Source organism: Chionomys nivalis, chromosome 9 (assembly GCF_950005125.1).
Source record: "Chionomys nivalis chromosome 9, mChiNiv1.1, whole genome shotgun sequence".
NCBI classification, from domain to species: Eukaryota; Metazoa; Chordata; class Mammalia; order Rodentia; family Cricetidae; genus Chionomys; species Chionomys nivalis.
In genome coordinates, this window is record NC_080094.1 from 10884506 (window position 1) to 10911946 (window position 27441).

The window sequence follows — 27441 nt, forward strand, 5'->3', positions numbered from 1 at the left end:
GACTGTCCAACATTGATCTTGGCCTCACAGGAAAGTTTAAGAAAACACTGATAGATGCTTCTGAAGTCATTTTCATTGATAAAAGCAGAGACCAGGGCCATGAGTTCCAGATCAGCCTGGCCTTATGGGATGAAATTGTCTCTAAATAAATCAATAAGAAAGTGTGGCTGGCTACAATGGTACAGGCCTGATTCCAGTTCCTCCAGAAGCTGAGACAGGAGGATCAAAACCTCAGGCTTGTCTGAACTTTAGAGCAGGTCCCAGGCCAACCTGGGCAACTGAGTGAGGCCCTGTCTCAAAGTAAGAAGTAAAACTGGGCTAGGGAGGTAGCTCACTGCTGGAGTAGGTGCCTGGCACACGCACGGCCCTAGGTTCAGGCACCACACTCCCACCACCACTGGCAATAATCATAACAATGGGACTTGGGGAGAGGGCAGAGCTGGTAAATCACTTGTCGTACAAGCACGCATACCTGACTCCCATCCCCAGAACCCATGTGAAAAAGCTGGCCTTGGTGGCTCACACTTGTGAGGGCAGGGAGACCTGAGGACTCCTGCGGCTCACTGACCAGCCAGCTTAACCTCCTTGCTGAGTTTGAACCTGTGAGAGACACTGCCTCAAAAACAAAGCGGCTGGTGCTTGGAAAATGATGCTCAATGTTGAGCTGTGGCTATGCGTGCACACACACATGCACATGCGTGCACACACACAACTAATATAATAAGTGCATAAGACAGGCCAGGCAGGAGTCAAGGATCCTTGCAAGGATCGAGCACCCTCACACTCCCAGCCACACAGTCTGCCCGGCCAGTTCCTTCTTTGCCCATATTTCTCCAGCAAGGTCAGAGCCCAGGGTTCACCTCTGCCCACAGTGGCCTTCCCAGGGAAAGACACAGGTCAGCAAGGTGAGTGGCCGGGACTGTTGTCCTCAGCTTGTCACAGAACCTCAAAGGAGATGATTTAGGTGAAAGTGCAGGTGACCTGGCAGGAACACAGCCCTGTGGAGGCCAGTCACGTGGAAAGGCAGAACTTTCTAGAACCATTATAAATTTCAAGATGGTGGCAGCAGGCTGTTGTTGACTTGCATGGGTCAACCCTTCCTCCTCTTCCTCGTCTTCCTGGTCTTCCTGTATTTGTTTTGTTTTTAAATTACATTTACTTGTGTGTGTTTGTTTTTGTTTTGCTTTTCGAGACAGGGTTTCTCTGTGTAGCCCTGGTTATCCTGGAACTCACTCTGTAGACCAGGCTGGCCTCAAACTCACAGAGATCCACCTGCCTCTGCCTCCCAAGTGCTGGGATTAAAGGCATGTGCCACCACCGCCCGACTGTGAGTGTATGCCTGTGCGTGCCACCACGCGTGTGTGTAGAGGTCAGAGGACAACTCGTGGGAATTGATTCTCTCCTTCCTTCCACTGTGTGGGCTCTGGAAAGTGAACTCAGGCAATCAGCTTGGTGGTGGCAAGCTCCTTCACTCACTGCGCCCTTTCGACAGCCTGGGTTTGCTTTTTTGTTGTTGTTGTTTTGTTGTTGTTGTTGTTTTGTTTTGTTTTTCGAGACAGGGTTTCTCTGTAGCTTTGGTGCCCGTCCTGGAACTAGCTCTTGTAGACCAGGCTGGCCTCGAACTCCCAGAGATCCACCTGCCTCTGCCTCCTGAGTGCTGGGATTAAAGGCGTGCACCACCACCGCCCGGCCTGGGTTTGCTTTTTGAACAAGGATCTTATTCTGTAAGCCAGGTTGGCCTCAAACTCATGATATTCCTGCAGGATTTACAGAGGTGCAGGACTGGGACCTTTGCCACCATCCTGGCAGCTGGGCCCTGTAGAGCTTAGGGTATGCCCCCCAGAAGCCTATTCTACCCCTTAGATTGCTAAGAACCTTCCCAAACACTACTGTGGTCACCAGGAACCCTCTATGACCCCAGGCAGTCAGGAAGCTCCTTTTCTAGAACTTTCCATTCTGTTCTGCCAATCTGGCAGGTGGGGTTTGAGCTCCTCCTTCCCACCTGGGCAATCAGGAGAGAATCAGGGGTGCAGGCACTGGAGTGTTTTCACCCTTCTCTGACACCCCCATGCTGTTAGGCTGAGGTGAAGAGGTCAGGTTTGGGGGCTGGAAACCCAGGCCCAGGGCACATGTTGCCGAGCCAGACAAAACTGGATTTGTACCCAATCCCGGGGCCTAGGGATCCCACGCTCAGACCTGGGAAGCAAGGCAAAGGCCATGGGACGTAGGCGGAGGCTGGAACTGCCCAAGGCTGGGAGAGAGGGATGCTCCGTTGGGGGCCTGTGCCCCACTGACCCCCCTCCCCACTTGGAGCTGCCGCTCCTGGCCGGACCTTCTTTGCCAAACTGCTTTCGCCATCTCCATCGGGCCCTAGGGAGCCTCCCAGATTGTGCTGGTGCAGTTCCTGCCGGTGAGGCCAGGCCAGTGAGGCCAGGTCAGAATCACAGGGAGGGAGCACACACTGGTATCCTCAGACTCGGGGTTCAAATTAGGTCCTGACATCCATCTGCCGTGTGACCTCCAACAATGCACACTCATTCTGTGAACTCCTGGGTTGTTTTTAGTTTTCTCCTTGAGCTCAGGTACCTAGGACACCCGTTCCCCTGGAGACACGACTGCCTGTGGTCCTCTTTGCTTTCGTTGTCCCCTTTGACCTGTTCCTACCTCCCCACCCACCTCACACTCCTCTGCTGCAGGGAGTTCCTCTAGGTAGTTGGCTGTGTTTGACTTGAGGTTTAACCTGTGTGGCACGGCGCATAGGGAGTGGGTCGGGAGCCCCACACTCCATTAAGATTATGAGTATTTCTTTTGGTTTTGTTGTTGTTGTATTTTGGCTTTTGGTCTTCAAAATAGTGTCTCGTGTAGCTCATGCTGGCCTCAAACTCACTATGTAGGCGAGGATGACCTTCAACCTCTGATGGTCCTGCTTCCACCTCCCAAGTGCTGGGTTGACAGGTGTACACACCTTGCCCAGTTTTTGCACAGGGAATGGAATTCAGGGCCTTGTGCACAGTGAGCCAGTACCCTAGCAACTGAGGTCCGGATGGTTACGTACAATTCTACAGGTGGGTTCTGATGTATCTGAAGGACCTTCTCCTAGGTAAGATCCAGAGACCTTTCAGCTGTCCAGGAGGCTTTCTAACTCCCCTGCCTGCAGAGGGAACTGCCAGAATGACTGGGACCTCCCTGGTGACTGCCCGTCAAATTTGAATCAGAGGGACTTACAGAGAGTGGCCTTTCGTGTCACCAGCCACAAGCTCAGATCTGAAGCTCAGCTGTGATTTTGCTGTCATCGGCCCATGGGTGCACAGGTTGGTCATCTTTCACTGACTGAAGGCATCTAGGCTGTTCCTCGGTATGGGGTTGAGGCTACGAGAGCTGTAACTGCGTGAGAAGCTCACAGGTCTTTTGCAGGCGAGTGTCTTCTTTCTCCTGGGTGCACTGGAGGTCAGGCGTTATCAGGGTATCATTTTGACCATGCAGAAAAATGGGAAGAATCGTGAGGCTCCAGGCCGTCTCCTCGGGCCGTTCCTCCCACAGCTTCCCTACACTTTGACCCCTCTTTCTTTGTCGTTTTTCTTTCATTTTGAGACAGACTCTCAAATCTTCGCGTAGCCCAGATTGGCCTGGAGCCTGCCATCCTCCTGCCTCAGCCTCATGAGTGCCTGTAATCCAGATGCCACCAGACCCAGCTAAGTCACTGTCCTTCTATCTGAATTTTTTCTTTTAGCTGAATTATTGGAGAATGAGTTGTAAGTATGACATCGCTCTCCATCCAATGTCTTCTGACCTTCATCACATCACACACACACTCACATATGTACACTCTCATACACTCATACATGTGTGCTCACACACACAGTTGAGTTCATCTCAACATCACGATTGTCCCCATACGGGTTTGTGACATCTGTCTGGTTGTCTGGTCTGGGGTGACATAAATCCCTTCAGTCATGTTTGGGGAGTGGGGATCTCACAGTCTGAAACAGTTCCTTCCTTGGTGTCCCCTCAATTCTCATGACCTCGGCATGAATGAGGATGCCAGCCAGCTGTTCCGTGGGGCGTTCCCTGATTGGAGTTCACCCCATATTCCCTGAGGGTTAGGCTCTGTGCCTCTGCACTGTAACAGCTGCGGTGACACCGGGTCCCTAAGTGTCCTGTGAGGTAGCACACACCTGTAATTTGTCCCCTAGCTGGAGAATGAGGACAACAAAGTATCCCACCCCACGGAGTGATTTCAAGGATTAAATGAGACAGCCCAACCTGATTTTGCAATGTTCTCTCCCTGTGTCTGACTTGTCCCCTGTCCCCAGCCATATCCCAGAATTTCCAGCCAACCTCAGGAAGAGCCAGGGATACAAGGAGTTTGGAATTCATCCCACGTGGTTTCAGGCAGGCCAGTGCTGTCTCCGCCTGACCTCCTAACTGAATGACAGGGATAGAGGCTAGAGAAGGCAGCTGCTTCTCACATACCACTGAGGGACACTCAATCTCCCTCTGCACCAGAGATTTTTTTCAACCAAAAGTAGTTTTGGAGCCAGGCGGTGGTGGTGCACGCCTTTAATCCCAGCACTCGGGAGGCAGAGGCAGGCGGACCTCTGTGAGTTCGAGACCAGCCTGGTCTACAAGAGCTAGTTCCAGGACAGGCTCCAAACCCACAGAGAAACCCTGTCTCGAAAAACCAAAAAAAAAAAAAAAAAAAAAAAAAGTAGTTTTGTCTCCAAGTAAGAACTGGCAACTTTGATCAGGGAGCCTATCATGGTGATGCATAGCTGTTAGCCCAGCACCTCAGTGGCTGAGGCAGGAGGATAGCAAGTTACATGCATGGGGAGATACTATCTCAAAAAGAAATCAAAGAAGCTGGGCGATGGTGGCGCACGCCTTTAATCCCAGCACTCGAGAGGCAGAGGCAGGTGGATCTCTGTGAGTTCGAGACCAGCCTGGTCTACAGAACTAGTTCCAGGACAGGCTCCAAAGCCACAGAGAAACCCTGTCTTGAAAAACCAAAAAAAAGAAATCAAAGAGTGGTTGCTTGCCCCTGAAATCTCAGTGCTAAGGATGCTGAGGCAGGAGGATCACCAGGCATTCAAGAACCTGCTGGAGGGAGAAGCCAGTGTTGTCCAGTATATGACGGTAAGAGACTGGTACTATACACTTTTTGCCCATAGGAAGTCCAGAAAAGGAAGTGACCCAGTTCCAAACGCCATTGTGTGGAGGCCGCGGCACCCCAACACATACCAGACATAAAAAGTTGGCAGACAGGCCCCAGCATTGCTGGATCCCCCTTTTCACCTGGACCCAGTGAGCAAAGAGAAAAAGAGCCAGTTCTAATGTACAGCCCACCTAGGACTTGAGGAAGGGTTTCGTCTCGGGCCCAAGGCTTCTGAGAGCTCTGAGAACCCCAGCCTTTGGGAGCTTAGAGTGAAGGACTCTGGGAGCAGCCTGAGCCCTGTCCTCTGAACATGAGGGGTAGGGGCCCAGGCTCCAGGATCCCAGACAAGTTTAGCATATTAATAAATTAAGATGATGATGATGACGGTGGTGGTGGTGGTGGTGATTTGAGCCCCCTTCCCACTGAGAATAAAGAAGCCATGACTCCATAGTGATAAAAATGAATAAGGGGCTGGTGGATGGCTCAGTGAGTGAGGTGCTTGCCTTGCAACCTTAAGGGCCTGTGTTCAGAGCTCCAGCACCCACATAAAGCCACGTGTGATGGTGAGCTTGCAATCCCAGTGCTGCGGAGGTGAGAACAGGCAGACCCCAGGCCCAGCGGCCAGACCCAATCCTGAGCTCCAGGTTCCGTGAAAGCGCCTATCAAGGCAGAGCGACCGAGGAAGGCAGCTGACTGTCACCTGCAGCCTCCACAGGTGCACGTGCACACACACTCCAGGTGAATGCGCGCACCACAGGCATACACACTCACACAAACATGAACAACAGCCCGTCAATAGACAGATAAGCAAGAACAGGCCAGCAAGATGAGTCAGTGGGTAAATGTGCTTGCTGTCAAGTCTGATGACCTGAGTCGATCATCTGGACACACATGGAGGGAAGAAGCAGCTCCTACAAGTTGCCCTCTGACCTCCACACACATATAAATAAATAATACATAGAAACAAATGTAACAAAAAGGTTATTTACTAAGTAAGCAAATGAACACTTGAAAGTCAGAGGTCATGCAAGATATTTACATTGTTTCAAAGTTCGTCCCCTCAAAACTCTATTAAGTACAAAGAAAGAGATGCTACATTACAAATCTGACTCCCTGACCCCCTATGGTGGCTGCCGGTGAGTTCAGAGCTCAGGAGACAGAAGCTGGGAACTGACTGTGAGTTTGAGGCCAGCCAGGGCTGTTTGTCTAGGGCAGGCGGGTCTCAAAAATCCTAAACCAAAACCGAAAGTGAAGCCCTGCAGGACGTGCTCTGATCAGGTGACCAGAATGTGACCGTCTGCACTGGGACAGAGCCGAGCTCAGCCCTCGGGTCCTGCAGAGACTCAGAGCCTGGGTCACATGCAAGATGGACCTGCGGGGCCGCTGAGGGGACCACCTGTGACAGTATGAGCCACAAACAGCCTTCCCGAGTCCCACGACCTGCCGCAGCTACACAGGCGTGCTGAGGCACAGGTCAGTGAGGAGATGAGGCCACCACGTCTAGCCTGATCTACACAGTGAGTGCCAGGGCAGCCAGAGCTACATAGGGAGACTGTGTCGAAAACAAGACAAAACAAACAAACAAAAAAACAGTTTAAAAATAAGCAAATCGTGAAGGATTGATGACAACTCAGAGATTCATTCTCCGTTCAGACAGAGTATATCATTTAGAGTTTGTCGTTTTCCTATAAATCTTACGTCTTTTTCAAAAGGAAAGTGTTTTTTTTTTAATGCACACACACACACTCACTCGTGGTGTTGTTACCACGAGCAGAAATTCAAACACAGCCGTCATTCCCTGTCTCCCAAGGATGTGACCCTGAAGGCCACACTCTGAACCGCTTAAAGAGCTGTCTGCAAAGAGTTCACCTCAGCCACCTCGAAAGAGCACAGACAGGAACCCATGTGTCCCCAAGACATTAAATTAGGGAGCAACCACGTATTTGCACCACTCAGCAATAAAAGGCACTAGTGAGTCACACGCTGCCACCTGGGGAAACGGCAGGCTGGACCTGGGACCACTGTATAGGATTCTTGGAACACAATTCACAGAACCAAGTGAGCCAGTTCTTGCTATCAGATATCAAGGTATTGAGGCTGGGGATATGGCTCAGTGGGTAAAGTGTGCTCATCTAGTATGCTCGAGGTCTGGGGTTCGATCTCTGGCATCTCCTGAAACCTGGCATAGTGCAGGTCTGTAATCCCAGCACTCAAGAAGGAGAGGTGCGGGGGATGAGAATTTCAAGGCCAGCCTAGGCTACGTCACACACTGTCTCAACCACAAAATCGGAGTACTGATAACCTAGGTGTGGCGAGGGACTCTTCGGGGCTGCAGCCTGGGAAAGAAGGTAGATACCTTTGCAGGTGTGGACATTAGGAAGAGGGCACACAACAGGAGATAGCCACATGGGCCAGACCGGATGAGGCTACAAAACAAGGGAAAATGGCCTTGGAGTAGGTGTAAGGGAACTCAAAAGAGACTCAGTGTAGTTCTTGAAACAGTCTGTGACCACCTCAGGCATATACCTGGGGTCAGGGACGAAGGCCAGAAATGTTGCTTCTGTTCATCAGTCAGCCACCCCATGGAGCAGGAGAGGCTGGGGCCCAGCAGGCCCTGACCCGCCCCAGTGCTCTCTCCTCCACAGCCCCTCCCCTGGCTACCAAGCCTCTGAGGAGTCTTCCTCCTCCCTGGCTGCCTCTGTCCCTGCCACGGTTGCAAGGCTGGGCCAGGGATCTGGTGACAGCCATAAAAATAATAACCTACCCGGCCAGCTCCCTGGCCTCCTGACTCGCCTTGCAGCGATCTCAGCGGGGCTGGCCCTGGCGGCTGGCGAAGGTGCCTTCCAGCCCTGGTAGACTGGCATCTCCAGGCAGCAGGTGCTGGTGGCTGGGGCTTGGAGCAGAGAGGTCATTCTGGGTGACATCTGGGCCCTACGCAGTTGATAACATGTTCTATTCCCCACAACAGGGCCTGGGCCTCTCTGACACTCAGGACCCCCTTTCTGGACTCAGGAGAAAAAGCAGGGTCTGAAGCCTACTGAAGCCAGTGGGGAGGTTTCTCCCCAGACCAAGGGCCCAGGTCAAGCCTTACCTGAAGCACACTGAGACTCCAGAGTCACCTGGAGCCACCAGGCGCCTTCACACATGACTTCTGTAATTCAAATGCATTAATCAACCCTTTCACCTGATCTAACAGAGACCTTTTCTGCACTCAGGGCAATGGTGGCAGCAGATCAGCCCAGACAAGGAAGCCGTAGGGCCACCACTAAGAAACACAGGTGACAAAGAGACCCAGTCAGCTCTGTGCCATTTGGGCAAATGTATCAGAAATGAATTCAGCTGCCAGTAACAGGAAACCAAATGACAAAGGTCTCAATGAACAGTGCTTTTCTCCATGTAAACAAGCACAGAGCAAGACCAGCCAGGATCCATGTGGCTCCTCCGTCACCGCCGGGACTCAGACACCTTTGTCTTTGGGGTTTGAAGGGTCAGCTCCGGGTTCAAGATGGCCTTTGCCGCTTTAACCTTTACGTCTGAATGCCAGGCAGAACGTGGAAATCAAGGACATGTGCCTTGCAGCTGAGTCCTGAAGAGACGTCCAGCAGCTCCCTTCTACAGTTCCTGCGTGGCTCACGGGTCATTCATTTCTAGCTGCAAGGGAAGCTGGGGAAATGGAGTCTCTCCATAAGGCGGCTGTTCCCAGAAATGGGGCAGCCCTCTGCTGAGGAAGAAGGGGAGGTGTGTACATTGAACTGGCAACTGTAGCTACCACGAAGGAGGATGGGATGGAAACCCGTGGAAGAAAATTCTAGAGGTCTCTGCATGAACTAACCTGTCAAACCTTTCCAGAACACTCCCAAGAATGTTGCTATCTTCTTGTCACAGCCAGGGAAGAGAACTGCTTGCCCAATTCACATCCAGAACACAGTGGATTCCGTGGCACCATACAAGGACAACGGCTAACCTCCACCCTGTACCAGGATGGGATCGTGTTAAACATAGTATGTGAACCAACTCAGCCTTCACTGCATCCTTATCCTTATGAAGCTAGGTCATTATTATCCCACTTAATAAGCTATGAATCGGAGGCACAGAGAGGCAAAGTAACATACCTAAGGCCACACAGCAATATTTAACAGGTTTGTTTCTGGGTATTAAAACCGTGGGTGCTTCTGACTTCCTTTTATTAGTACTCCACATTAGTAATTCTCTGGAAATTAAATAAAATCAAAATGCCTCTTGGAAGTCCAGTCTCCTGCCTGTCCCCCAGTCTTGAGACAACAGGAGGCCTGGCTTCCCTCTGCAGCCTTGCAGCCTTGTTTGTCTCTGCCCTCTGTCCCACAGCCACTGCTTACCAGAGAACACCTCTCTCTCTCTCTCTCTCTCTCTCTCTCTCTCTCTCTCTCTCTCTCTCTCTCTCTCTCCTCCCACCCTTTGTTCCTCCAGTCCCTCCTGGCCAGCCTGGCCCCTCTTCCTGCCTGGCACAAGGCGCAGCTCAAATGGCTCCAGGCCCTGGGTCACAGGCTTGAATCCCTCAGGTCTCCTGGGTCAGGCAGGCAGGCACTCTGCTCCTTCACCCACTGCCCTTTGCCTAGCCCCCAGGGCCAAGGGGCCTGTTTCATTCGTCAACAGATTTATCAAGGACTTTGTGGGTGCCAGGCTCTGGCAGGGACACCCACCTAGTCATCCTCAGTCCCTGTCGGCCTCACCCTGGCCTCAGAGGCCCTGCGGAAAGAACCCACCACCCTCCCTTCTCCTCTGCAGTTCTAGGCCTCACCGGCTGTCACCCCTCTAGCCTCAGGGCCTTTGCACCTGCTGACCTCCCCCTGAGATCCCTCCTCAGGTGCCTTCAACCGCTTCTCAGGCTTGTTTGCTCAAGGCTGTTACCACTGTCTGAACCAGTTTGTTACCGCTTCCTTTGGAGGGTTGAGGAGCTTGAGACAGGGTCTTATGTAGCCTGGGCTAGCCTCAAACTTCTTATGTAACCCAGGCTAGCCTCAAACTTCTTATGTAGCCAAGGATAAACTTGAACTCCCGACCTTCTTGCCTCCACCTCCCTAGTGTTGGGGTAACAGGCGTGTGCCAGCCCACCAGGCGTCGCGCAACATTCTGTTTCTGTTAGCTTATAACTCCCCTCCCTTGGGGCCCGCAGCGAGCGTCTGTTTGCTTGACACTGGCTGACCAGATGAGCTCTTTGTCCGCGGTGAAGGCCAAGCACAGAGAGGCCAAATGTCTTGCTTGATGTCTCCATCCAGCAGGAGACAAAGCTCAGGATTACAGGTCCTGTTTGCACATCTTAGCCCTTAGAGGCTGTGCATACTCCTTGTCAGCCTCATGGCAGGGCCAGGCCAGTAGGGTCTGAACCTGCCAATTGCCCTGGGTTCAAATGCAGCTCCCTCAACGCTGATCCTCTGGCACGGAACCTTGCAGGTGGTTTCTAACACGTACACACTTCTCATCTTTTATCGACAGCAAAGGTACCCTCCACTTACCAAGACTCCTGACTTGGTTTAAATCCCATTCAAATCCTGGGCCTCTAAATTACCCCATAATCTTGGATTTAAAAAAGAAAAAAAAAGGGCTTCACTGCTCTTTAAGAATATTCCTGTGGATCCTGTGAAGAGCCTTGAGTCCCCACACATCACGAAATAGGGCTCCTGGTTTCTGCCTCAGAGGACACAAGAAGGGCTCGGTTACCAGCTCTTGGCCCATCCCAGCCTGCCCTGCTGTGCCCAGCCTAGGAGCTTCACTGCCCCAAACAAGCCCTGTTACAAAGGCAACAACATCTGAACCCCAAAGAAAGAGTGGTCGGTGGGACACCACTGGGGTCTGCATGTCAGGAATAGTGTGAGGGAGGGAGAGAGAAGGTCTAAGGTCACAGTAGGGCGGGTGGCCGCCTTTGTGCTCACGCGAGGAGTCAGATCTTCACTTCAGCAGCTCCGGGGACAGTGACTCTGACTTTGACTCTGCCTGTGTCTGGCTTTCCCTGTGGGTGGGAACTGGTCTCATGGGAGATGGAGGATAAATGAAGCACATGGTATCCTGGGCTCCCTGCTTAGCTCAGGCTAGCCCAGGACAGACACCCCCTCCCCACCCTTTCCTGCCCCACTTTTCTTCCTTCCGAGTCTTTGTTCCCACCTGTCATTATCTTGTCCCAGTGGCTGAGTATTTAAGTGTCCTTCTCTGCGTGTTAATTGTCACCTCCTTCTTTGTAACCACCCAACTCCAGCACCCGCAATGGGAGCTGGCATACAGCTGGTGCTCAATAAATGACTGTCACATACATGAAAAGTAACAGGGCAAATAAATATCTAAGAGAGGAGCAAACAAGTCAGAACCGGATATGGAGGGAGGGGAACATTCCTCAGATGGCTGGAAGAGACAGTCCCCCCAACTCCAGCCCCCACGCTAACTCTTACCCTTCCCAGCTGTGCAAACTTAGACAAGTCACTTCCCCTCTCGGAGCCTCTTCACCAGGCAGAAGAATCCTGTAGCTGAAGCTCCAGCCAAGGCTGAGCTGATCACATCAGTGAGCAGGACCTCCACGCTGGGCCGGTACCCACGCCTCCCCTTCCCTTTCTGTCACCCACTTCTCTCCTGGGTAAAGACACCAGGTTGTGGGTTGGATGCATTAGACAATGAGAGTACATTTTGTGAACGCCCCCATCCTGAGCAGGCGCGGGGAGGGCTCTGGTCGCCTCACCTTCAGGCAAGCCTCAACAGTGACCACCACCACTCCACGGGGCTGTGGGCAATATGGCTGACCAGCCCTGGCAGCAGGAAGACCCAGTAGCCCACTGATGACAAGGGTCTGGAGAGACACTCCAATTCTGTGAGCCGTCCTCCCCCACCGTAATTATCCTTCAAGCCGCTGCTCTCTCCCTGTCTTGCTGTCCTGTCCCTAGACTTTTGGTCCAGTTTGTCCCTCCTTCTGGGCAATCCCTGACCCCTGGCGGCCTGATGGTCTGATATGTGACCTCATCAGTGACATCTCCTGTCCACTGTGCTCTTACACTGGGCCACACATATAGCAAAGTTTTGACCCGCTTACTGCTTTTCCCAATCTGGGAGACATCAGATGGGCCTTGGGGCACGCCCCCTTCCCAGGGGCATTCTAGTCTGTGCTGCCACTTGGGGTTGGGTACCTGATCTTGGGGCCGAGAAATAAGCCTTCCATTAAGGGCAAAGGGACTGGGGTAGGGAAAGGGACCATAAACCAACCTTGGAGACAGCAGGCAGCACCCCTCTACCTTGAATGAGAGTGTCACTTCTGTGACTTCAAGTCACAGAAGTTACTTATGCTAAGAAATGAATGCCAGGCCAGGCTGTCTGCATAGGTATGTTAAAGTTTTCCATTCCTGAAAAGGTAGAGCCTCCCCGACCTCCTAGTTCAGCCCAGGCTTTGGGTCTAAGTGGTTAAATCCTGAAGCAATGGAGCTGACCAACAGCCCCTGGCGTGGATAGAAGCCACCAGGACACTGGGCCATGGGCTGCACTGACCTTGGCTCAAGGGCCCACCAGGTCAAGTGTCTGTCTATATAAGCCTAGAAGGCAGCTGACTGGAAGCCTAGTGTCTGAGGGTCTGCATAGGCCTCCAGCCACCTTGATTAGAGGGATAGAGAAAGCCTCACCGTCAGCCCTGTGACAGTGGAAGGCCACAGGTCACCAGTCCCAATACTCCAGGTTCCCAGAGAAGGACAAGAAAAAGCATTCCCTATTCTCAAGCCACAGTGTCACTGGTCACTCCCAAGACCCCAGACTCCTCTAGGCCTCTGGCAAACTGCCGTTACTCACTACCCAGAATTCCTCATGGCAGGGTGCTCATAGGGATCTAACAACCACAGTCATCCACATCCATAAAGCAAGGGGCACAGGAGTGCCCACCTTCCATGAGGCTTGTAGGAGATACAGGCAGATCCAGGGCTTGCAGGACGCTAGCCCTGGGCAGGCGCTCCACGCTCACACAGCCAAATGCCAGGAGCCTCCCATCAAAAATAATAACAAGAACAAATGCTTATGTAAGAGTTCTGGCGTGCCAGGCACGGCGGGACACGGCATATCCACTACTCCTTGGACTCTCAAACTTCCACTAATGCAGGCCGGCTGTGGAAGTTGGTGCTGCTCCGGCGAATCTGAGCGGTGGATCTGAGTTCAAGTCCTGGCCCAGCCAACTTGAGCCAGGCCAGGGAGGCTCCATGTCCCATCTGGGTTGGAAGGGAACACAGAGTAGGAACTGTCCCCTTCACCCTCTCTTCCAGTTCCATGGGGACATACAAACCAAACAGACATGCAGGCTCCCCTCCCCCCCACCACACACACAGTACTTTGTACACCGTACTTACCAAAGCACCTGCCCAGACTGGGGCTGTCTGGACCAGCCCTTTCTACAGAGTCACTGCCTGCCTGGTCCCCAACACAAGCCTGACACCCAGAACCGACCCCGTCCCAAGCAGCGTTTCTAGCAAGGTCCCCAGCACCCATGGGTGCTGAGTCACCCTGATTTCCTGACCCAGCACTCTGCTCCTTCTCCTGGGGGGGAAGGGCTGGCACCCCATCTGCCAGGGGAAGAGAAAAACCCAGATGCGACACCCCCACCCACCACCACACACAACCCAAAAATAACCGCAGCCCCCTACACACCAGAAACACAAAAACAAAATCTCGCATAAATCCAAAGTCAGAAGGGAAGAAAAAATTTTTTTCAAAAGCCAACTACTGCCCCCAAAAGGCTTTTAAACATTCTCCAAAAAAGTTTATTAAAATGTCTTCACTTTAATGCTCGAAACGGAAAAGGTTCTCAAAATATACATACGCCTCTTTTCTCATAGAAATAGAACTTTTTTATAATACAAAAAAATAATAAGACCAAAAAGAAAAAACAAAAACGAAAAAACCAAAAACATCAACAGCAACAACCCCGCAGGAACATCTTTAAGTGATTACTCAGGGCCCGGCTGACAGTTACACGTGTGTTGCGTCAGTCCCGTGTCCACACGCGCTCAGCCACGTTTGATCCGGATTGCATCAAGTCCTGAAACCGGGTGCGCGGTGCAGGTGCGTGCGCGCGGTGCCCACGGTGTCCCCTCGGTGCAGGTGCAGGTGCGCGCGGAGCACGCACGGGGCCCTCGGTGCGCGCGGGGCAGGCGCGCGCGGGGCAGGGCGCACGGAGCCCACGGTGGCCGCAGCGGCGCCCCCCACGGCACCCCCCGGCGCGCTAGCAGTGACCCGCCGAGGCCAGCAGCGGCTCGGGCAGCTGCTTGAACAAGTTCCGCAGGGTGCTGAGCTCTCGCGACAGCTGCTCCACCTTCTTCTGCAGCCGCTCGTTCTCGGCCGTCAGCTCCAGCACCTTGTGCTGCGTCTCCAGGTTGCGCATCTTGGCCTTGTCGCGGCTCTTGCGCACCGCGATGTTGTTGCGCTCGCGCCGCATCTTGTACTCGTCGCTAAGCTTGTCCACAGCCTTCTTGGCCTTGGCCTTGGCGGGCGCGGCCGGCGGCCCCGCGAAGCAGGCGGCGGGCGCGGCCTTGGCGTCGGCGGGGCTTGGCGTGCCGGGCGGGCTGGACGACGACGACGTGGACAGGCTGCCGCTGCTGCCGCTCGGCGTCGCCTGGTAGCCCAGGTAGGCGCGCAGGGCGAACGGGAACCCGGCCGCCATGGCGGGCGCGTCGTCCGCGCGCTTACAGTCCGCGGGTTCGAAGCCCGGCTCCGCCTTGAGCGCGGCGGGAGGCGGCGGCGGGAAGCAGGCGGGCGGCGCGGCCTTGGCGCCCGCGCGCCCGAGGCTCACGTAACTGTAGTCGGCCGGCTTCTTGGCCGGCTTGGTGCCGTAGTCGTCGGCGAAGAGGTCGGAAAGGAAGTCGTGGTGCGCGGGCGCGGGCGCGGCGAAGTCCGCGGCGGGCGCGAGCGGCTCCAGGTAGGGGCTGAAGTCGATGGCGCGCTCGTGCTCGCCGATGGCCGGCTCGGCGGCGGGGGCGCGCGGCGCGGCGCGGGCCGCCTTGGCCCCGTAGGCCAGGCAGTCGGGCTCGTAGTAGAAGTTGGCCACTTCCATGGGTCTAAAGGCGGCGGGCGGCGGCGGGAGGCATGCTGCGTCCCAGGCCAGCAGGCGGTGCATGAACGCGGGGCCCGCGGGCTCCGCTGCGTCCCGGTCCCGTGCGCGGCTCGGACTCGGCTCGGCGGCGGCCGAGAGGGAGGTTTATAAGGCGGCGCCTGGCAACAAGGCTGCGTCACGCCGGGGCCGCCCCGGCCCCTCCCGCCGCCCGGCCGGTGCGCGTCATTGCCTGGCCGCGGGAGCGCGAGAGGGCGCGGCGGGGAGCGGGGCGCGGCGGGGGTCTGCTCGCAGAGACACTGAGCGGTGTCCCGGGCGCCCCGCCAGCCCCGCGATCGCCACGGACGCGGGAGACGCCGGCCCGCCCCCTTCCCGCCCCTCGGCAACTCTGAGGAGCGCCGCCGCCGCCCGCCCTCTGCTGGAGGACGCGGTGGCTAGTCCCCGCGCCGGTTCGCTGTCCCGGGCCCCCCGACTTCTGGGAAGCAGAGCGTTCCAACCGGTGCAAGACCCCAAGCCCCGAATCCTGCCCGCTGTCCCCGGCCCCCAACTCCCAGGGAGCAGTCTTCCTCCCGGTACATGTCCACCCCACCCACCCAGGTGCTGCCCACCTCTCCCGGCCCCCGATTCCTGGGAAGCACAGCCCACCACCGGGTGCACGCCCCCCCCCCTGCTGCCTGCCTGCTGCCCCCAGATCCAAATCCTCCTCCCTATGCCTGGCCCGCCCTCCGCAACTGCCTACGCCACTCCCCGCGCTTCTCCGCGAAGGTGGCAGGGGTGGGGGTTCTGCCACACTGTGTGTCTGTGGGTGAGTCACTTCGCCTCTCTGCGCTGCCTCCGTGGAAGCTGTTGATATTGTTAAAAGCAGTCCCGGTGTCAGAGAGAAATGGACCCCCGAATAGAGTACCAGGGACACGGTTGCATTTTGAAGACCTGTGCGCAGCCCTGCGCAGAGGCTGCAGGCTTCTCAGGTGGTTGGGGTGGGAACTAGCCCCAACTCCAACCATGAGAAGCCAGCGCTCACCCTGCAGGCTGGGGAAGCAGCCCTCTGTGCATTCGAACTGTCCCCAGGCTTCGACCACCAGCTTTGGTGGGAGCCTTTCAAAGCAGCCCAGGGCAGCTCGTGGGGCTACCCTTCTGCCACTCCCAGCCGGGCCACTCAGGCAGGAGCTGCCAACCTGCCTTGGGCTGACCCCCGACCCATTGACCCCAGCCCTGGCCTCAGCAGGCTGACGGGGCGTTGCTCAATCTTCAGCGTTATCTGCTGAGCTGGGGTGACCTCCGCCCCCAAGAGCTGGAGAAATGACATCTCCCTATGCCCTTGGGGGTTGGGGGGAGGGAGGGAAGGGATAAGACACTTGCCCTGCCTGCGGCTTTCTGGCCTTCCCTGCCTTCCCAGCAGCCTCTGGGCCAGGAAGGGATCAGGGCCCAGAGAGGCGTGGTGACATCCCCAGGGCCACCCAGCCAGGCCTGGCTGTGAATTGGGACACCGAGGCTCCCCTGAAGGGTTCTCCCTTATCCACCATTGGTGACAGTTTCTCCCAGCCTCTCAGCCACTTTCCCTCAGTTTCCCGCAGCCTGGCCTTCAGGAGGGCTGGCCTTGGCAGAGTGGAGGTCCTGAGCCCGCCATGTCTCCACTGACCAGTAGAGGAGCACACTTCCTGTTCCCCCTGAGCACTGTCTCTCAGCCCTATTTCAGGAAGCCCCCCCATACCTCTGTCCTGAAAGCCCATCTCACTTGGCCACTCCTCCGTCTGTCCCTGCTGCCTCCTCCCCACATCAACCCCTCCAGGGACTTTTTTTTTTTTTAATTACATTTATTTGCTGTATACGTGTGTCACAACTTGCACGTGAAGGTGAGAGCTTGTGGCAGTCAGGGCTCTCCTTCCATCATGTGGATCCTGGGAAGGGGACTAAGGTCTTCGGGCTTGGGAGTAAGTACCTTAGACCCCGCCAAGCCAGTCTCGCTGACCCAACTTCTCTCTTTTTGCCCACTGTTTCAGCTGGGTGTGGCCTCGGGCAAACTGGCTCCCCTTTCCGAGCCTTAGCTTCCTGCCCAGCATTTCTGGGTTCTGGGGAGATGCAGCAAGCCCTGGGGAGGCTAATACAGTAATGCGGGCATCTGCTATGTGTCCTTAGCCGGTCCTCCACCCTCTGCACCGCCATGTTTTACACTCATTTCCTCTTCCTGCTCATTGCAGGTGGGCCCTGCTCTCTGCTTTACAGGTAAGGGACACAGGCTCAGCCAAGCGAGGTGCTGGCTCAAGGTCGTAGTGGGAAAGCAGTGGTGGAGAAAGTCTCCCCTTGGGGTAAAGTCCTACCAGTAAACTGAGGTCTAGAGAAAGGTGACTCGGGTCACACAGGGACTCAAGGGTGATTCAGGCCCCAGAGGCCACCTCATCAAAGAGCTTGGCTCGCTGGCCTCCAGATTGGGCCAGCTGGCCTCTCAGCAGCCTCCCTGCTGGAGCTCACCACCCAATGCCGACCTAAGTGTCTCCCAGGGAGGCCTGAGGAGCGTGCCCTTGTTTCCCCAGGTTCCTGGCTCAGCAGGTGGTGCCTCCGCCTCACCATCGCTGCCAGCCCTTCCCCAGGGCCCTGAGGCCCCACCAGGCTGAGCAGGTGGCATAGCTGGCCTTCCCCATCCAGGGCCAGCTCCTCCCCTCTCCCTGTCCCACCCTCATGTTTGGAGGAACCTGGGCTACAGAGGTCCCCAATGTGGCCAAATCAACATAGAAATGGGCTAGCCTGACACCATCGTGGTGTGCTTGGGAGTTTATGTTATGTTCTTGTCACAGTGCTGGAGTTGGAAGCTTGGGTCTTGCACACGCTCTACCAGTGAGCTACACCCAGCCCTCGTTTTACTTTTCCTTCTGAGACAGGGTCTTGATAAGTTGCCCAGACTGGCCTTGAACTTGATCCTTTTTCTTCACCCTCCAGAGCAGCTGGGATGACAGGCCTTAGCTCTGAGACCCAGCTGACTCTTAAAGTGAATTCATTCCTAACACAGAAAAGCAAATGTCACACCATGGTTCTTTTAAACCTGGAGCCCTGAACTGGTGTGGTAACTGTGGCCATGGTGGTTGCCAAGGCAATGGGCATTTCCAGCGTGGGCTACATGCCCTCTGCTGCCCCCAGACTCTTAGGTATCTGCAGGAGGGAAGACTGAAGCTGAGACCCCCTCCCCCAGCCTGCAGGCAGCAGCTGTGACTCAGTACAGGTGGGATAGCAGGTAGGTCTCTAGTGAAAGAGGTCAGGGAACCCCTTCTGTTCCTATGGGTACCCTCGTTACAATGGTTCTCTGGCCATTATTGTGGCCCTGGCATATAGCATGGGGATGCGGAATGTCCTATATCTGGGCCCCTTTGGCCCTCTCCGACAGGTGACTCACACCTCCATACAGCCCCACGCAGGCCTTGATGGTGGCAGCCATGAAGACATCACACAGCAGAGGTACAGAAACTGGGCTCACTCATGACCAGCACAAAGCTGGTGCTGGCCGGTGCCCCTGCCCCACATCTGAGCCTCGCTAGGTTAGAACACTCTCCCCACACGTACCAGGGCCTGGGTTTCACTCCCAACCAAGAAAAACAAGCAAAGAAAGAAACCACCAGTTCTCCTCTCTGAGGCCTCAGTCGTGTGTGTCGCTCTGCAGTCCTCAATACCAGCTTGGCAGCCTCGCATAACCGCCCTCTGTGAAACTTGCCTGTGTGTCCGCTGCCACCACGTGGCAAGTCCTGGAACTGTAGGAGCGACTTATCTTTTGGGTCCATCTGGGTGCAGTGATTTGCTATCGCGAGGCTGGTGCTGTGGGTATATAACACACTCACAGGATATGAGCGCACCACTAAGAGAAGTACAGATGTTCAAGAGATGGGAAAAAGGCACTCAGCCTTCGTGTAGTTTGCTCACCAAACTTTTTAACTATGGTTCAAATCCTAGAGACACACAATGCGTGGATAAAATCATCGTGTCAGACTCTGGGAAGACACTGTGGGAATGGGGATCAGTGCTGGGGACCTGAATGTCATAGGGTACAGTGGGTGGGTGACATAAGTACAGAAGTCTGTACCAGATAGTACGGGTCTCTAGCAAGCAGAAAAACGGCCAAGCAATGGCCCTGCCTCTGCAGAGCTGTGTGAGGCCACATCACAGCTTTCCCGGCCATCGTCATAGAGACTGGCTGTCATGGGGACCAGGAGATGGAACAGAACCTGTGATGGACCCCTCTGGCTCCCTGTGGGGCGTGACCTGTGCTACAGGTCAGTGAGGGAAAGACATCCACCAGGCAGGAGGTGAGGGTGCACCTGGGGGGAGGAGGTCACCTTCAGGACCTACTGAAGATGAGACCATTGAGATGTGGCTAATGGGGAATGGGGCACTGTGCATCTGGGGTCTGAACCACAGCAGGTCTGGTGAATGACTCCATAAAGGTCGAGCTGCTTTGTCTGGCTCTCGGCTTTTCTTGTTCCTCTCTGTGGCTATGAATTGTAATCACAGCCCTTGGAAGGCTGAGCCGGGAGGTTTGCTCTTTTCCAGGTCATTCTTAGCTTTGTACTGAGACTCTGGTCAAAAGAGAAGACGTGAGAGACAGAATATGTGCATCCCTCCCCTGGATTCGGCAGTCAGCAATGACAGTGAGGACGCCATCTTGTGCACGTAGTCCAGACTGCCTCTCGCTTGCTCAGGGTCTTCTGAGATCCTGTGTAGAGCCCACAGCCGCACCCTCAAACGTCAGCATCCCTATAATGACGAGCGTCTTTTCGTCTAAAGCCCTGACTCTGGAGGATGACTGACTTCGGATGTCTATGCCGTAGCAAGTCTGTGTGGCCTCCTGAACAAAGGAATCAGAAAGGATGAGAGGAAAACGACCTCATTGAGTAACTCCAGAAGCACCAGGCATGGTGACGCAGGCCTGTGATCCTGCACCCAGGAGTCAGAGGCAAAAGGATCAAGAGTTCAAGGTTTGGGCGCACAGTAGTGCGCACTTTTAAAACCAGCACTCCTAAGGCAGAGGCAGGTGGATCTGAGTCCAAGGCCAACCTGGACTACACAGTGAGACCCTGACTTTAAAAAAAAAAAGAAGAAGGCCGGGTGGTGGTGGCGCACGCCTTTAATCCCAGCACTTGGGAGGCAGAGGCAGGCGGATCTCTGTGAGTTCAAGACCAGCCTGGTCTACAAGAGCTAGTTCCAGGACAGGCTCCAAAACCACAGAGAAGCCGGGCGGTGGTGACGCACGCCTTTAATCCCAGCACTCGGGAGGCAGAGGCAGGCGGATCTCTGGGAGTTCGAAGCCAGCCTGGTCTACAAGAGCTAGTTTTGGGATGGGCACCAAAGCTACAGAAAAACCCTGTCTCGAAAAACCAAAAAAAAAAAAAAAAAGAAGAAGAAGAAGACATTTTGCTGACCTAGAAATAAATACCAGTTCATTTACAAAGACAGAGAGAGGTGGCCATGCACCAGTGCCTATGACGTCACACGGGTGTTGTCCCTACAGAGAATGTAAAGGGATGAGGTGGCTTTGTGGGGGAGGAACGGGACAATGCTGTCCAACAGAACTTTCTGGTATGCTGGGACAACCTCTCCCTGTGTCAGATCAGCCATATGTGGCTCCCAAGCCCCTGGGGCCTGGTTGATGCCGTTGAAGTCAGATTTTTACTGCATGTGTGTTTGTTTAGTGGCTTTGTTTTTGAGACAGACTCGTGTAGCCCAGGCCAACCTGATCCCCCTTGCCTCCACCGGGATGACAAGCGTGCGCCACCACACCTGGCTTGAATTCCAATATTTACGTCCTGCCGTGTGGCTGGTGACCATTGTACCGAGTGGCAGTCATCTCTACAATCTATTGATTTGTTCTGTTTTGTTTTTAATGTGTGTGGGTGTTTTGCCTGCATGTGTGCCTGCAGTCTGCAGAGGCCAGAGGGGGTGTCAAATCCCCTGGAGCTGGAGCTAGGGATGGTTGTGAGCCCTCACATGGGTGCTGGGAATTGAACCTGAGTCTTCCGGAAAAGCAGCCAGTGCTCTTAACCACTGAGCCATCTGTCCGGGCCCCTCTACGGTCACTTGTTAACTGAAGAAAAAACACTGTGGGTGGAACTCTGCTGTGTTTTGAGGGAGGGTGGAAGTTCCTACTTAGAATGAGAGACATGAGAAAGTGGGGGCATGGGTAGGGCCATGCAGTGTACCCCAAAATCCACAGGCTTAAACTCTATTTTAGCCTGGCTCATTGCCTATAAACCTAGCACTCGGGAGACTGAGCAGAAGAGAGTGCCTGCCTCAGCTACATGAAGTTGGGACCAGCCTGGGCTACAGAGTGAGGCATTGTGAGGGAGGGGCGCCATAGAAACCCAAATCATTTGCCTTTCTAGGTTCCTATGTATTTAAGAACATGGGTGCCCACTGGGACATCTACCAGGTGGCTTCCTCACCCCTGAGTGTGACCCTCAGCTAGGGTGACCCACATGGCTGTTGGCTGGCTGGGTAGTGTGTCTGTGACCGCAGCCCTTCTGTCCTCAGTTGCCCCCAGTCAGTGTTTTCCTCCCCCTGTGGTCTCGCCACATGGTTTTCCATGTCACCTTAGTACACGGTCCACATGGGCACACCTAGTGTCCCCCTCATGTGGTCCTTTGTGCCTCCCAGAACATGCTTCTGACATGGAAACAGGTTTTGCAGGTAGTGTAGAAATGGAACCTATCTTCCTAGACTTATATCCAAGGGCGGCACCAGGACAGAGGTTACAGCCTTCGTCCAGCCCTCACGCCAGGATGAGTTTGAAGCAAAAGACCTCCACCCTTGTGACCTTCATGTCAGTGACTGCATGACCCAGCAGGTAGACTGCAGCCTAGAGCCACGATCCAGCCCCTGAAACTCATTGGGAGGAGAGAGCCTGACTCCCAAGGTGCTGCACACCTGTAATCGCAGCACACGGGAGGTAAAGGTGGGAAGACCAGGAGTTCAGGGCCAGCCTGTGCTACGTGAGACTCAACAATAAAGAGAGACAGCCCCAGAGAGGCTGGAGAGACAGTCTCAGAGGCTAAGAGAACTAGCTGCTCTTTAGAGGACCTGGCAATGGTGGCTCACTATAACTGTAGTTCCAGGTGGCCCGACGCCCTCTTCTGGCCTCTTCAAGTACTGCATGCCATGTAGTATACTGACATAACATGAAGGCAAAAACATCTATACATATACAAAAAATCAAATTTTAAGAAAGAAATCTCTAGCTGGGTGGTGGTGGCAGACGTCTTTAATCCAAGCACTTAGAAGGTAGAGGCAGGAAGTTCTCAGTGAGTTCCAGAACAGGGCTACACAGAGAAACCCTGTCTCAAAAAACCATGAATGAATGAATCTTTAGCCAGGCAGCGGTGGTGCACACACTTAATTCCGGTACTCAGGAGGCAGAGGCAGAGGCAGGAGGGGATCGCTATGGCTGACAGTTCCAGAGACCTTGTCCCCAGTCAGCACCTCTACTGCTGCCAGGCTGAAACATCACGGCAGAAAGGCCCACAGAGAAATGGTAAATAAGGCAGAGGCAGAGAGAGGAGAGGGCACGCCCTCAGTGCCCACTTCCCTAACAGCCTAAGAGCCCAGCTTGAACCTCACAGATTAGCCCCTAGTGATGTCCAACTCTCTCAGTAGCACTGCTCCCTCACCCCAGCCCTCACTCCGGGCCAAGCCTTCAACATCGGGAGGACACTTCAAATACAGACCACAACAGGAGGGGTAAGAAAGCCTGCCACCAACATTTGCCTGTCCCCCATCCCCACCCCCGTCACCCTTTCCTGTCCCTGGTTAGCCAAGGCAAACTAACCCTTCCCTCTTCTGTGCGGTCCCTCGAGGTCAGCCGAATCTCTGTGCCTCCACTTATGTATAGGGTTCAGCGGCAGTGATGGGCCACTAAGTGCGCCGTCAAGTGCAGTGCACAGAGCTGCCGCAAGAGGGCGCTTCCGCCCGCTGTCGCCTGACATCCGCTCACACCCAATAGATGACCCTAAGGATGCTCACCAGGTGCACCTACTCTGCTCCGCCCCAGGGAGCCCGCGCCCACCCAGCTGGGCATCTGTGTGCACACCGTCTGCATGGGCAAGCATCCTGCAAGGGAATGGGCGTGTACTGACCCTCCGTCCCTCATCTCCCACCCACCCCGATATCTTGGTTTTGGAGATAGAACTTAGGACCCCCTCCAAGTCGCTTTTTTAAAAACTTCTAAAAGTTGCACTTATTTATTTGTGTAGGAGATGCAGGCGTTCGGTGGGGACAGGTAAAGGTCAGAGGACAACTTATGAGAGTCAGTTCTCTCCTTCCATCATATGGGTTTTGGATATTCGGGTCAAGTTGCTCAGCCCTAACGCTTTTTAAATTTTTATTTTTAGATTTATGTATTGTATGTGAGGGGGTGTTTTGTCTGCATGTGTGTATAACACGTGCATATCTGGTCCCTAAAAAGTTCAGAAGAGGCCGAGTGGTGGTGGTGGTGCATGCCTTAATCCCAGCACTTGGGAGGCGGGTGCAGGTGGATCTCTGTGAGTTTGAGGCCAGCCTGGTCTACAGAGTGAGTTCCAGGACAGGCTCCAAAGCTACACAGAGAAACCCTGTCTCTAAAAACAAAACACAATTCAGAAAAAGGTGTTGTATACCCTAGAACTGGAGTTATGGATGGTTGTGAGCCAACATGTAAGCACTGGGAATCAAACCCTAATCCTCTGCAAAAACAGCAAGCTCTCTTTAACTGCTGAGCCAACTCTCTGCCCAAGCTGTCTTTGAACTCCCATTTTTATTTTATTTTTTTAATATTTATTTATTATGTATACAATATTCTGTCTGTGTGTATGCCTGCAGGCCACAAGAGGGCACCAGACCCCATTACAGATGGTAGTGAGCCACCATGTGGTTGCCGGGAAATGAACTCAGGATCTTTGGAAGAGCAGGCAATGCTCTTAACCTCTGAGCCATCTCTCCAGCCCCTGAACTCCCATTTTTAAAAAACTGTTTTTATTGAACTATATATTTTTCTCCACTACCTTCCCTTCCTCTTCCCTCCCTTTCTACCCTCTCCCATGGTCCCCATGCTCCCAATTTACTCAGGAGATCTTGTCTTTTTCTACTTCCCATGTCGATTAGATCTGTGTATGTCTCTCTTATGTCCTCTTTGTTGTCTAGGATCTCTGGGGTTGTGAATTGTAAGCTGGTTTTTCTTTGCTTCATGTCTAAAAGCCTCTTATGAGTGAGTACATATGATGTTTGTATTTCTGGGCCTGGGTTACCTAACTCATATGATGTTTTCTAGATCCATCCATTTGCCCACAAATTTCAAGATGTCATTTTTTTTCTGCTGTGTAGTACTCCATTGTGTAAATGTACCACATTTTCTTTATCCATTCTTCAGTAGAGGGGCATTTAAGTTGTTTCCAGGTTCTGGCTATGACAAACAAAGCTGCTATAAACATAGTTGAGCACATGTCCTTGTGGTATGATTGAGCATCCTTTAGGTATATACCCAAAAGTGGTATTGCTGGGTCTTGAGATAGGTTGTTTTCTAATTTTCTGAGAAATTTCCATACTGATATTCAAAGCAGTTTGCACTCCCACCAGCAGTGCAGAAGTGTTCCTTTTCCCCACATCCTCTGCAGCATAAGTTGTCATCAGTGTTTTTTATCTAAGCCATTCTTACAGGTGTAAGATGGACTCTCAGAGTTATTTTGATTTGCATTTTTCTGATGACTAAGGATGTTGAGCATTTCCTTAAGTGTCTTTCAGCCATTTTAGATTCCTCCCTTGAGAGTTCTCTTTTTAGGTCTGTACCCCATTTTTTATTGGATTATTTGTTCTTTTTTAATGTATTTATTATGTATATAGCATTCTGCCTACATGTATGCCTGCACACCAGAAGAGGGCACCATTTTTCATCATAGATGGTTGTGAGCCACCATGTGGTTGCTGGGAATTGAACTCGGGACCTCTGGAAGAGCAGCCAGTGCTCTTAGCCTCTGAGCCATCTCCCCAGCCCAGGATTATTTGTTCTTTTGATGACCAATTTCCTGTTCTTTATATATTTTGGAGATCAGCCCTCTATCCGATGTGGAGTTGGTGAAGATCTTTTCCCATTCTGTAGGCTGTCGTTTTGTCTTGTTGACCATGTCCTTTGCTTTACAGAAGCTTTTCAGTTTCAGGAGGTCCCATTTATTAATTGTTTCCCTCAGTGTCTGTGCTGCTGGGGTTATATTTAGGAAGTGGTCTCCTGTGCCAATGCATTCAAATGTACTTCCCACTTTCTCTTCTGTGAGTGAACTTCCATTCTTACTACCTCAGTTTACCCTATAGCTGGGATTGCAGGCCTGGCCACAAGGTCTTGTGTAGCTCAGGCTGGCCTCAAACTCACTATGTAGCTGAAGATGACCTTGACCTTCTGATGCACCTGCCTTCACTGCCAGGTGCTGGGACTGCAGGTGTGCATTAGTACACCAGGTAATGAGCTTCTGGGGATGGACCCATTCACCTTTTAGATGTTTTAATTATGAAACAGTTTGAGATTTAGAGACAGAGTTACATAGTTGCTGTGTGATATCCTATGGTGTTTAGCTTCACACAGGCACTTTAATATTTTCTCTGAGCTGTTACGGCATCAGTGCCGGGTCAGCACCTTCCCTCCAAACACCTCAGTAGCTTTGCTGAGAAGAGAGCTTCGCGAAAAAATACAGCCCAAGGCTTCTCGGTCTTCCGCTCATTTGGATGGCACCCCTGGCCCCAGCAATGTCCTCTAAGGTGCAGGTATGGCCTGCCTGTCGCTGTTGCCTCTCTCTTGTCCTGTGCCTGGAACAGTTACTCTTTCTTTTTCTTCTTTCATTTTTTTTTCTTTTTTTAAAAATTTATTTATTATGTAATAGTGTTCTGGGCACCAGATCTCATTATAGATGGGTGTGAGCCATCATGTGGTTGCTGGGAATTGAACTCAGGACCTCTGGAACAGCAGTCAGGTCTCTTAACCTCTGAGCCGTCTTTCCAGCCCCTCATTTTATTTTTTGACAAGGTCTTGCTGTCCTTAGGGCACCCATCCCCTCTCATCCTCCCGAGAACCTAGCTCATAAAACATCTGCCATTCTTTTTGTCCTGCCATGTTTTGGAAACCCACGGTTTTTGTCTCAAGTCAGGAAGCTGAGAAAGAGGCCGGCCATCTTGGGAGCTCACCACCTTTATTCCATGCCCGTGGTCCCTCTCCCTATCCGGAGGCCTACCAGGGAGGCTGACTCCTCAGTTCCCTGACAAAATTAGTTTAAGGAAGAAAGGGTTTACGCAGCTCACAATCCCAGGTTCCAGTCCATCATCTGGAGACGTCACAGGGGCACGGGAGCTGGAAACAGCTGGGCATCATGTCCACTGGCAGCAGGGAGCAATGAGCGGCTAGGCCCTCTCTACATTGCCAAGCCCAGGGAATGGTGCCACCCACAGTGGCTAGGACTTTTACATCAATCATTCAATCAAGACATCCCTCACAAGCATTCTCAGGTGATTCTAGGTCAGCGTCTCCCAACCTGTCTGTTGTGGCCACTTTGGAAGTCACCCAAGACCATGGGAAAGCAGAGATAATTACATTAACAGTAGCAACATTACATTTATGAAGTAGGAACAAAACAGTTTTATGGCTGGAGGTCACCACAACATGTGGAACGGTACTAAAGGGTCACAGCATTAAGAAGATTGAGAATCACTGCTCTAGATTGTGCCGTGTTGATAATTTGTCACCCAGCTCCAGCATCCCCCTGGGAACATTCATTGGTTTATTCTCTAGGGGACAGAACCCAAGCCTGTGTGCTTAGCACCTTGGTAAGATGCTCCAGTCCTAGGTGCTTGGTTATTGTCCCAATTAAAGTATCAATGAACGAATACTTTCTTGCAGGCCATAGCACAGGTGTGTCCCCGGGGAATTCACCTCCCCCTCCCCCGCACCGTTCCTATGTTCATAGGAAGTAGGCTAAGATAGGTTCGCTCTTGCGCGCCCGGAGCGGAGGCTGGAATTCGATCTTAGATCCGTGATTTTAATCTTGACTCCCAGGCTCTGTCCTCAGTTGCCCCTAAGGAACCAAAGCTGGGTTTGAAAAGCCCCTTAACAACCCACGCAAGTTGAAGTCCCGAAATCCGCCAGCAGGTGTCGCCAGAATTCCCTGGCCACAGTCAGACCAGAAAGCCCCAGCGCAAAAACGCCCGGACGTCTGTAGTGTGTGTGTTTGGGGGAGGGGGACTTTACCTCCCAGGCAGTCTCAAG

General features: G+C 53.3%; 1 protein-coding gene and 1 long non-coding RNA gene across 2 annotated transcripts; both read right to left on the bottom strand.

Moving 5' to 3' along the window:
- Positions 1-6200: 6200 nt before the first annotated feature.
- Positions 6201-13584, bottom strand: LOC130881520 (uncharacterized). The gene is made up of 3 exons (XR_009057733.1): positions 13495-13584; positions 8985-9123; positions 6201-8815 (listed from the first exon to the last, which is right to left on the bottom strand). It is a non-coding gene; the product is annotated as an uncharacterized LOC130881520 (long non-coding RNA).
- A 245-nt stretch (positions 13585-13829) lies between these two features.
- Cebpb (CCAAT enhancer binding protein beta) lies at positions 13830-15502 on the bottom strand. The gene has a single exon (XM_057780994.1). The coding sequence runs from the start codon at positions 15255-15257 to the stop codon at positions 14367-14369; it is 891 nt and encodes a 296-aa protein (XP_057636977.1). The 5' UTR covers positions 15258-15502; the 3' UTR covers positions 13830-14366.
- Positions 15503-27441: the final 11939 nt, after the last annotated feature.

What these genes read in the sequence shown, in the direction of transcription:
- Cebpb (XM_057780994.1), bottom strand. Translation starts at nt 15,257, where the DNA reads ATGCACCGCCTGCTGGCCTGGGACGCAGCATGCCTCCCGCCGCCGCCC.